We start from the raw sequence: 12,379 nt of genomic DNA on the forward strand, positions 1-12,379 counted from the left end.
TTACATTAATCAATCAAGTTTCGGACTATATCCGGTGTAGGGAGTTCTACAAACTTGGCTTTTGTAACGTTTTCGACGTACTCTTTCCTTCATAACGGTTTCATGGCTGTAAACTCCTCCCTCACAGTCGAAGTTATTGTAAAAATCATGTTGGTTACACGGTGTACTGTAACCACCTTCATCTTTATTATTCCCTTCAAGCAGCTCAGCCTGCAATCTAGATAACTCTTCTTCAAGTTCTTCAATTACACCATCTTGTTCCTCTAAAGCATCATTAATACCTTTTATCAGTTTCATATTGATTGTTGATTTGTCTTGTTTATTCAATTCCTCTCCATTCAAATTAACTGATGCTTTGACACATGTTTCACTATTTTCTGTCCTTGATGCACCATAATCATCAAGCATCTGCAATTTCATCACAATTATCATTACATAAAACATTCATTCAAACAAATGTAATAAAACAATAAAGTACATACCACACCCGTCTCCATTGCACGTTTAATGAACTTGTCACCAACATTATATTCATCCAATGCAAAAATCTTGGATATTTATGTACACAAACATTCGAAGGAATGAAACGATCACAAAACCATACCTGAAATACATCATATACGTCATAATTAGTCATCTCAATTCACAAACAGCAAACAATCCATGGAACAAATTTACCTGGAACACGTATACACAACCATCCACATAAATAGTGGTAGCACCTTTTCCTCTATTCCACGCTGTACAAGCTTTGCACAGACTGCTAAGTAGATAATGGTACACTATACGAGCCCAACAAAAAGTTCCCAGATCACTGATTCTATCAACAATTTCAAACAAAATTGGGAATATTGTTCTGCTGCGATTAGGAAACAGTACCTCACTAATTGCTACCAAAATGTACAACCTACAAACATCTATTGAAGGCAACTTTTTGTGTTGCTTCAAAATAAATTCATATACCAAATCCAATTCATATTTTCCATCAGCAAAGTACTTCCGACAATGACTTTCATTGAGTTTGTTTTCATTCAATTTAATCTGCTCACCAACCAAACCTAACCATAGGCTTAAGCTGACATCTATTTCCTTGAATTCAACAAATTTATCTCTAAAACTAAAACCACCTTTGTCATCATCCCATCTAATCAGTAAATCGCTCAGAATATTCCTTTCAATCTTAATATTATCATGTAATTCTAAATACCATCGAAAGTGAGTCTTGGAGATTATGGACTTCTGCTCCTCACTCAAAATGTCATTCAAAGAAGCAATACGTTTCGTTTTCAATGAGTGACGAACAAACAACTGCAAAAAAATTAGTTTTTTCGTCAAAATAACCAGCGTACGTCACAACCCAATAGCAACACACACCAAAAAAATTACCAACACATGCAACACCAAAATCCCCTCCCCAAAATACGAATACGAGACAGCAAAAAGTTCATACCTTGTTCGAACAACCATTGTCACTGGACGAACCCATTGCACAAAAAAGGTAACAACTTCCACAGAATCCACACCAAACTACACATAGATTCAAACGATAACAATCGTCACAGGGAAGCGGGACACACAGATGTTGAAAACAAACAAAACCCTTAAGGATAAAATGGAGGACGAACAACAGTGCTATGAAGAGAGAAGTTCAAATCCCTAAAATGGAGAGAGAAGACACTGATAAGTAGAGAAGATAGAGTTCGAAAACGAAGAGGGCAGTTTCGGAATCCAAAATTCAACCCATTCCAAATGACATTTTAAATTCAAAAAGAAAATTCAAATTGGACCACTAAAAACTTGACACGTGGCGTTGTCAACTTTTTGTCAAATTGGTGTTGTTAGAATATCGCGATCCATTTCTAAAATAACAATAGGTTAAATAGGTGATAACTGTGTTTTATAAAATATCCACACATACTAAAACATGAATAAATTTTAATAACAAGTTTATTAGTCTCATTAAATTTCTTCTAAGATTTCAAATTAAATATTTAAATATGATACATTCCTTTTTAATTGTCATTTATGCTTCATAAAATTTGTATTAAAAAAATTTTCCCAAGTAATTGCTTACTTATTGTGTCACTAATTTTTGTAAGAATTACATATAGAAGAATTTTGAACAAGATTGAGTCTCACTAAAATTCTTTTAAGGTTTAATAAGTTTTTAGTTTCATAAATTTGAAAACACTAATTAAAAAATGACATATTACATAAGTTATTTATGACATATTATATTAGTTTCAAAATTAATGTTGTCTCAAACGACATAATAAGTTTGACACATATCACATTGGTTGATCAACCGGTATAAAACAAGATCATATCACATCAGTTGTAACCATAATCAATTTAGAATTGAAATATTAATTAGTGTTGAACAAATCATATTACATCAGTTGTCTCTAAGAACTGATATAATACGCCCTTACTCTTTTGAAAAAAAAAAACATATCACATTAGTTAAGTTAAGAATCGATGTAATATACCACACATTTGTAACTTAATTGATGTGATATATACTGTTTTTTTTAAAGAACAAAATGTTGCTAGCTACAACACCATATCATGTTGTAATCAAATTTACATAGATTCCATATTGTTGAGAATGACAATATTTGATGTTTTGATGTAATAAATCCTAAAGTTTTACTTAAACATCAAGACTTCTCATCAACTACGATAACATACTTTAAATGTCCAAATAAAACATTATGCTAAAGAGAATGAGTACTAATATTTATGCCACAAGAAATATCTTGTTCATTCATTGCAAATTTCTTCAAAAATTGTTCGTAGCCAATGATTCGTCATTGTAAAAAACCTGTAGTAGATATAACACACACACACACACAGATATATATATATATATATATATATATATATATATATATATATATATATATATATATATATATATGTTAGGAACAAGAAAAAAAAAGGAAAGAAAGAAATAAAGGAGACAAGAATTTAACGTGGTTCAAAATACAAATGCCTACGTCCACAACTACACTAGGAAATATATTTATATTTTGGTGTATCTCTTAATTTTTACTGAGGGTTGCATATATAGCTAAATAGAGAAGAACATCTCATAGTATTAAGAGATGTATGACTAAATTAAGCTCCACAATACTAACAATTCTCTCACTTGGAGCTTGATTTACATTATCACTAGTGTAGTTGCCTTCATCATCAATTATTCTTGAAGGCCAGTTGAGGCAATACAAAGCCTCAGCTTATTTGTTGTGATAGTCTTGGTCAACATATCAGCGGGATTATTTTCATGTGGAATCTTTGATAAAGACAAGTCTCCATCATTTATCAGATTTCTGATAAAATAATACTTCAATTCAATTTTATTGACATGAAAATTAACTTCTATTTTATTGACAACTTTATTAACAGGCGAGCGATTTCAGAAATATATAACTAATAAAAAAAATATTTTCAAAAATTTAATTACTAGTAGATTTATGAATTTCAAAAAAATTCAATTACAGAATAGTTTACCAACAAATTTGAAAAATATTATTACCAACAGATTTATCGACAAATTTTACTACAATACAACTAAAATGAGAACTTTGAATACCAACAAAAGTAATCTATTGATAATAAAAATTATATATTATTGAGAGATTTTACTAAAAAAAATATGACAATAATTAAAATTCTAAAATATATTGATATTATTAAGTTAATAAATTTTATATGACAGATTTTATTAATGAATTTTTTTTATAATAAAATTATTTGGAAATATATTATTTTGATGAAAACAAAATTCTAAACATTTTATGAGCTTTTTAATGTATGTTTTTTTTTTCAAGTTGAAGTTCATTAGATTCTATAATGGTTACTATACCAATGCTAAACAATTAAGGCTTTGTTCACTTAAATGGATTTGGAGGAGAGTGATTAAGTGGATTTGTACATAAATTTTTTTGTTGTTTATTTGAGTGAATTTGTTGTTGTTTATTCCAAATCCACTCTCACCTACTTCCAAATCCACTCAAATAAACAACAAAAAATTTATTTTCAAATCCTCTCAACTTCATTCAATCACTCACCTTCAAATCCATTCAAATGAACAAAGAGTAAGAGTTGATGCACTGCAGATAATTCAAATAAAAATTATTTCCACATTTAGAAAAATCATGAATAGTAAATTTACGTGTGTATATAAACCTTATCTGATTAAATATGAGATGCAATATATATATATATATATATATATATATATATATATATTATATTAACTAGAAAACGTACACAATATATATATTTTTAATTTACTTATCACACTTGAAATAAATGAAAGCTAGTTAGACATTTACGATATAATTTTTCTAATTGGTGCTTTTACTTTCTCAAAATTTAAACTCAAATTTAAAAGAATTCTTAAATCATAAGTACAAATATTAACTCCTAATTTTAAAATTTTAAAATTCAAATTAAATAAACAAGCACTTTTATTAATTCATCTCAGCAGGTTATAAAATTCAAAGGAATCCCATAAATATATTAGTGGAATTCAAAGTTAGAAATAAATAGTAAGAGAAATATTTTTATTCTTCTGAAACAGCTTAAATTGGCAAAGAATTAAAAATGCAGGAGGTGGAATTGAATTTGTTTCAATTCTCTGCTTCCTTTGAATCAATAATTGCACCAAAAGTGCACGGCTCGCGTGCCGACAACGGAGTATGAGCAGCCTGGAAATTCAGCTATTCGTGTCCTTTGAATCGCTTTGAAATTGATTTCAAATTGTACAAGGTATGAGATTAATGACACAAAAAAACAAAAGATACTCTAGCAGTTACATTTTTTTTGTCGTTAAAAGTTAGAAAATGGGTTTCTTTAAAGATTGAAATAACAAAATATATGTTGGCTGTCAAAAACATTAGTAATTTAATTTCTATATTTAGATTTATAATTTATTTTGGTCTTTTTTTTATAGAAAACTTGTACGACTTAAAACAAAAACAAAAAATGGAGAAAACTTTCTTGACCTAAAGTAATGTGTAGGCTAAAATAGTCATGTCCCTTGATTGTGGGATTAACATTTTATTTATAAGTTAAATAATTACAAATAGTTTTTTATCTCAAAATTAGGATAATATTTCAGTTATAAGAATAAAGAACAGAAGTTTACAAAGATAATAACAAAAGACTACAAAAGATTATAAGATAATAAAAAATATTACAAAAGATAACAAGTTAATAACCAAAAAAACTAAAGATCCAACAAATTCCTCATGGTTTGGCTCCATGGGTCTTCAAGCTTGTTAAAAGTTGGGGACATCAAACACGACCCATAAACGATTTATGGTTAAGTTCATGGTTACCTCAGTATACTTCCACACAAAACTCTTGCATTACTTTTGGTGTAGCTCGACCTGAAAATGATCATTAATGAAGTTCATTGTTTTGCTTGTGTAAAAAAACTCTTGCTAGATCTACTTATATGTTGAGGTTGGTAACCCTTGGACGATACACAACCCTCTAACCTTAGTCATTAGCTTTCGTGATTCGAAAGGTTGACAAAAATCCATCATCAATATCAACTTTGTTTTTGTTAAGTTTTAATTAAATTCACTCCAATTTAATTTGTTTTGCGATTTCTATCACTAACAGAGATTCAAAGTGGAAAAATAAAAAAAAATGATTAATTTTAAGCAAACTTGATGAAAATGTGATTGGTGTGGTTAAACGACAGAATTGAGACTGAGCTAAAAAAGCAAACCCTTTAGAAGATAAAACCTCAAACACTAAACTTGAGGCTAAGTCATGAAGACTCTTTCTCAAAGAAGTCATCTCAAGAGCTGAAGTGTTAGAGCATGAGACTAACCCTTTGAAACTCTCTTGTATTGATATTGTTTTATTTATCAAAGTATGTCTTCATTAAATGTTTGTAAAATAGTTTATGCTTTTTGTTGAATGAATTGATCACTCATCTTATTTCACTAGTTTAGGATTGAGTGGGAATTGATTTCAAATTGTGGTCCAACTAATTATTCTCCTCCTTAGATGTTACAAATAGATCTAAGACTATATATAGCTGGTTATAGAATTCTAATATCAATGTAAGTGATTCATTTAAGTCGTCGCTAAGGAATCATACTGAAGTTTGATGATTTCTCTATGCGCTAAGAATAAACCTAGGGTTATATTTAAAGATAACTTCGAGGACATGAATAATTTCACTTTTGTAAATAATGATTAAATCAGTATAAGAGAGGGACAAAGTAGTGAAATCTAGTTTCAACATGTTTTTAACATATTGAAGTTAAAATTTTACTTAAAATTGTTTTAGTGCATCTTTATTGCCTTAAATCAACACTTTTTATACATCAAATTTGTTTTCATACTTATCGTACAACTCAAACACTTTTTTATTCAAATAAAAATAATTTAAACACTGTATATTCTACTAAATTCATATTGATACGACTCTTGTTATATTACAAACTATGCAATATACTTGCTAGAAAAAATGATTACAGTAAAACATCAATAAGAGAAAAATTCTAATTTTTGGTCAAAGTTTGAAGACTAAAAACATGTTTAACTTCTTCTCTATCTACTCATATGGTTGTTCCCAACACTCATTGACTAGCCTCAACATATTAACTAGGTCCCATGGTAGACATAAAAAATGACAAAATGCATTACGAAAGATATTGATATAAGATTGAAATTATTTTATGTTCCAAATTTAGATATAAATTTAGTCCCAAACTTTAAAATTGAAAAGATATAATTGTCATAAGCCAACAATATTAATTTTTTTTAAGTATCAACTGTGTGTTGTTTACACTGTTTGACACCTTCCAACTCAAATGTTAACCAAAAATATTGTTTATCATGTAGAAGAAAAATTAACATAATTAGGTTAAAAATACTAAATACATTCAATTTTCAAGGTTGAGATTAAAATGTATCAAAATTTGGAAGAAAATGAATTATAATTTCATATCCAAATTTAAGAAATACAAACATATTTATTCTATTTAAAGTGCTTTATATTTTAATAATAATATTTAATATTTACGTTCTTGAAAAATATTATGAAAATAAGAAAATTATCCACACATTATATTGGTAGAATACTAATTAGAAACAACCAAGAACTTTATATGACTATCTAATGTCAAAAATAGTTTTTAAAAAGTTATAATGTGAATTAACATTAAATTAGTGTTTTTATAAAAAAGTAAATAAATTGCTAATTATGGCTTACGAGTAACCTGCTAATTAAGTTTAATGTAATCTGTAAAGCCATGTAAGTTTATGTTTAACAAGAGAAAAGCGATTAAGGGGGAAAAAAGAAGCAAAAGAAGTGATAATTATGAGCATTATGTATAGTTTAGAAGCAAAGTCTTCTCCTACAGGCCTCAAAAGGCAGAGTGTAGAAACAGCCTAAATCTCTAACGATTTCTTCGATCAAATCCTTGCAGATATAATCTTGCAAAGCTAACCCAATTCTTCCAAGCTCTCGTTTTTCTCCCCAGTCAACGTCCCTACACACTTCATCCACACTTTTTATCATGGCTTTGCTACTCCACATCACCAAATGGTCTTCGTCGCTCACTTTCTTGTACCCTGACTCACATGTCATTCTCTCGTATATGTAAGTACTGCTGATTTCTTCTTCCCCCGGCTTCTTCAACAACTGTTGTTTTTGTTGTTGTATTCGCGCTGCACACAAAAATGTCCATCATCGTTAATCATATTATGTTTTAATCCATCATACAGATACAGAAGTAGTACTATAGATAATAAGAAGAAGAAGAATTTGTGCTTTGTGCTTTAATCTTGTTAAAGAATTGGATAACATTTAATATAAAAAATAAATAATTTGAAAATTGGACTTATCAACGATGTAGTAGCAGCAGCAGGCAAGCAACAACGCTCTTGGTGGTTGGGGGAGATGGGTGGTTTGGGTGGGGCTATAAATTAACAAATCCCTGAAAAAGTGCCTCTCTGGGTGGCAGGTAAAGCACCAAAGGTGGGTGTTTCTTTTCTCTCTCCACCCTCCTTTTTCTTTTGAACATCTTTTGACTGCCTCAATTCATGAGGCACAGTCTCTAGAGTGAGTAATAAATTGTGGTCCAACATCCATCGACCAAAGTACTACATTTTATTAGTCTTTTGTTATTTAGGAATCAGAAATAATAAATATTCTTTAAGTTTGGTTTCTAGCTAAAAACATATAGTAATTGCTGGGTAGAGAACGTGAGATATTTTTATCTGTGGTGAAACGTACAGAAAAGGAACATTAGGAGAAGAATAATTATTCGGTGGTTTGGTTTTAACAGATATCTCTGGATCACTTTATGTTAAATTGGGTGCAAGATGATTGCAGTGGTAAAAGGGAATTAATCTGTCTCCCACTATGAAGGTCATGATGGTGTGGAATACAAAGAAGTTATGATTTCGAAACATGGAATCCTAAAAATCATGGGCAGCAGCAGTGTGCTTTTCGATCAAACATCATTGTCTCTCCTCTTCAAGGCTAAGTACTAACTACTTTAACACCATCGAATGTAATTACAAACTATGCTACTTTTCGGGTTAGGGATTCTGGATGTCATTTCACAAAATGACAATTAAGATGCTTGGAATTGGCATTATAGCACATGCCACTTATTTATTGATTTCAATAATAATAATTAAATAACTTTACTTTTTGACTTGGCATAATCTTAAAACTAATTCCAAAATTTAAAGGAAACCAATTTTGCTACTAATCCAAATATAATAACTATGCTTAATTAGCCAGCTGTGCCCATTCTTTGTCCACTTTAGACATTTCATACCTAACTAGGGTCTAAAGAAAATACTTTTGGAAATTTACATTTCAACTTTAAACATGTGTTCCGATCAGAAAACAAAAACTTTAAACATGTGCAAAAGATTAGATGAAAGAGACCAAAAGAGGTAATCAGCTCATCTAATGATCTAAATCCTATTCCTTATCCTGAAAAATCCACGATATAAAAACATGGAGTACGAAATAGTAACAAGGAATGGAATATTCAGACCACATGAGTTAAAACTAGATTATAGAATCATTTTTTTAGGATTATAGTCTCACTTTCTCTTTCTCTTTCATTTTATTATTATTAGTAAGTATCGTCTGTCTTCGTACCACACATATCTAGCTCCAATAAGATGATAATTGAGTATTATCTAAAACTAAAACTAATTTCCTAACAGCGTTTTGTGGGAGAATTTTCATAAAATTGATTTCAAAGAAATGTAATTTATGTTTGGATGTATTTACTCTACAAAATTAATGAATTTTCGGAACAATTTTTAGCTAACGTAAGAGTTCAAAATCAATTATAGAACCAAAATAAATAACTTAATGTAGAAAAAAGTGAACATTTGTAAAACCAAAGCCGTTCTAAGAAAAATTTCCAGTATAACAGGTTTTAAATCAACGAAGCTAATTACACTTCTTGAGTCCATGCAGAAGTAGAATTAAGCTACTTTATTATAAGCATATCTTATAATAGAATAATTTACAAAATGAGAAGAATTATCGTAGATTTTTATTTGGCCACATTAATCTATAATTAAAGTGAAAAAAAGAATTTTATCTAAATTTAAAATAATGAAAATGCTCAATGGGAATGGATACTACGGTTAAGCGGAGGCTTACCAAATGAATGTCGTCCCGAGGGGCAACTCGGACTGAGTGGAGAACGAGTGAACTCGTCGAGCACGGACACAGGACTCGGTTGCTGTTGCTGTTGGTCACCGTTAACCACTGAACACTTCACCTCCGAAACCGTTCTCAACTTATCATCCAAGCCAACGGAAGCCACCGCCGGCGACGGTGACTGCCGAGGAGGATCTGCCAAACGCACGGACTCGATTATCTTCTTCAGCGCTTTGAGATCCTCGTCGCATCTCTGCAACGCACCGAGCAGCTTCTGCCTCTTCTCCGCCACCGAATCCGTCGGCGCCGAAGCCGCCTCTAGTCCCATGAGCCTCGCTACAATCGCCGGCCCCTCGCGACGGCTCTCCTCCGGAGGCGCCTTCACAATGGAGCAGCGAATCTCCGCCGGCAACGTCGGGCTCCGCGGAACCTCGCTCGACAGCTTCCGTTCGCTGGCGGCAGCCTTCGCATTTTCCGGTCGCGAATTTTCGGCGGCGGCGGGAGTGGAATTCTTATTAATCTGCCTCTTTCCTGAGAATAAGGACAAAAGAAAAGAATATTGTGTGACTAAAATTTTCCGAGAAAAGAACGAAACAGATATGGTGTGGGCCCGAAAAAATGCGAAACGAAACGCACCAAATGTAAGGAAGCGCCGAGAGCGACGCGCATTGGAGCTGGAGATGAAGTGGAGAATGCCGGACATGCAGCCGATTGTTTTGGCGTGAAGCTTCTCCGGCGGAGTTTCTCTCCGCGACGACGACGGCGACACCGCGCTGCTTTGTCGCTTCATCAGTCTCTCTCTGTCTGTCTCTCTTCCTTGGTTTGACACGCCTACCCCTGTGTTTGTGTGAAAGAGCAACGGTTATGACAAAAACAACGTAAACTAAAGCAAATTGCACGTGGAATGTTAATTATCATGTCTCGGTTACTTTTCCTCTTTTCGTTACTGTCTTTCTTTTTCTTTTTCTTTTTCTTTTTTATCTGCGGAATGGTAATTAATTTGTTAATAATTACGTCTCTCCATTCTATTTTCCATTCTGTTAAGTATTATTTTTTTTACAATGTGATTAGAAAGAGTATTTTGTTTAAGAGAGGTTTGTTGCACGGGATGTGAATGACACCCCAAAGAAAAGGAAAAGTAGCAGTAAAAGGAATGGTCAATTGGTCATGGCTTCGGCATCCAATTATGCATGACACTCATTATTAACAATGGAGTCATGCCCCTACTTCTAACCTGCTTTCAATTTCAATTATATAACAAAATGAAAAAGAAAATAACTAGTTAAACCTGGAAAATCATTATCTTAATCAGATTTATTTATTCTTTGCGAGGATAAATTAATCTTACTTAAGCATCTAATTAATAATAAATTGACAATATTATTGTTAATGATATTACTCTTGCGACCTGTTTTTACACTTAGTCATAGTACCTCATCATATCAATAGTTGGAGTGCATGATTAGGTTGTGTGACCTACTTAATTTATGACGTAGGGAATACACTAATTCTAGTATTCTCTAACACATATCGATCCCTTCCTTATTTATTAGGTCATCTGACTTACAAGGATAAGGGATACCTAATTTTATTAAAGCTACCACTTCCATATTTAGTCTTTTCATCTGTACTTTTAAAACCTCTAGTGGAAAATATTTATCACAAGATATAAATATTTCGAAAAGATTAACAAGTCATTGGCTGTAAAATTACATAATTATATTTTTATCCAAAACTTAACATGAAGTAATATAGCACTATTGTTCATACCGAAACAAAATTGGATCTCGAAGTCTAAGAAAAATGAAATATATTTTTAAAATTATTTTCTATATTTTTTTTAATAATAAAGTATGTTTTTTGAAGTTATTTTCTATTGTAACACCACCTTATAGGATTACAGAAAAAATATATATTTAAATTATCTTTTACTTCCATTCAATGAGATTTTTAATATATCAAAACAAGTCTTTTAGTAAAGGTCTAAAAAAAGTATAATTCATTTTTAAAACTAATTTTTCATTTTTCAAAAATTAAGGATCAAAGGAAAGAATATTTGATTTTAGAGTAATTTTTTCATTCTTATATAATATCAATATGTTAACATTAAGTATGTTAAAATAATATTGTTTTAGTCCATTACTCAAAGTATTATTCACTTTAAAGTTTAGAATTTCGTCTTAATTTTATCCTTAAGAAGATTAAGAAAAAAAAATATTTAAATTATTCTTGATTTAAATTTATAAGTGATATTAAACGGTTAAACATATTAAAACAAAACTAAAACTCTAAGATAAAAACTAATATTATTTTAAATAAACTTTATACAAAAATTTATGAAAGGAAACAATTGTAACTAATTTAGTCTAAATTATATAATCACGTTAATACTTAACATGTATAAGAGATCTACTCTTTAAATTAATAAAGGCTGATCCTCGTCCCGCCCTCTCAATTAAATAATTAATGAAATCATTCTTATATATTTAGATAATCAGATTAATAATCATTTTAATCAAGTTAATCACTATATAGGATAATGAGCATGTTATAGATTATTTCGTATTATTTTAACAAATTGTGTCACCTCAATGCATGTCTTTTACTATAGCATGCATAGGAAGGTAACCATATAAAAATATAATCAATGGATTCCCATTGCTTTTGGCTTATTCAATGATTACCATTCATAGCTTAAATCTAAAGTCA

General features: G+C 30.6%; 1 protein-coding gene across 1 annotated transcript; it reads right to left on the reverse strand.

Annotated features, from left to right (window-relative positions):
• Window positions 1–7,332: 7,332 nt before the first annotated feature.
• LOC108328374 (uncharacterized) lies at window positions 7,333–10,531 on the reverse strand. The gene is made up of 3 exons (XM_017562235.2): window positions 10,307–10,531; window positions 9,671–10,201; window positions 7,333–7,701 (listed from the first exon to the last, which is right to left on the reverse strand). Exons 1-3 carry the CDS (start codon window positions 10,458–10,460, stop codon window positions 7,370–7,372), a joined length of 1,017 nt encoding a protein of 338 aa, XP_017417724.1. The 5' UTR covers window positions 10,461–10,531; the 3' UTR covers window positions 7,333–7,369.
• Between the last annotated feature and the right edge of the window lie 1,848 nt (window positions 10,532–12,379).

This window comes from Vigna angularis, chromosome 2 (genome assembly GCF_016808095.1).
Source record: "Vigna angularis cultivar LongXiaoDou No.4 chromosome 2, ASM1680809v1, whole genome shotgun sequence".
NCBI lineage: Eukaryota > Viridiplantae > Streptophyta > Magnoliopsida > Fabales > Fabaceae > Vigna > Vigna angularis.

Bases quoted from the DNA above. Each gene is read 5' to 3' on its own strand.
- LOC108328374 (XM_017562235.2), bottom strand. From the start codon at position 10,460: ATGAAGCGACAAAGCAGCGCGGTGTCGCCGTCGTCGTCGCGGAGAGAA. The intron at 10,202-10,306 runs GTGCGTTTCGTT...CCTTATTCTCAG, and splicing joins TCGGCGCTTCCTTACATTTG to GAAAGAGGCAGATTAATAAG. The intron at 7,702-9,670 runs GTAAGCCTCCGC...TTTTGTGTGCAG, and splicing joins CTCGGGACGACATTCATTTG to CGCGAATACAACAACAAAAA.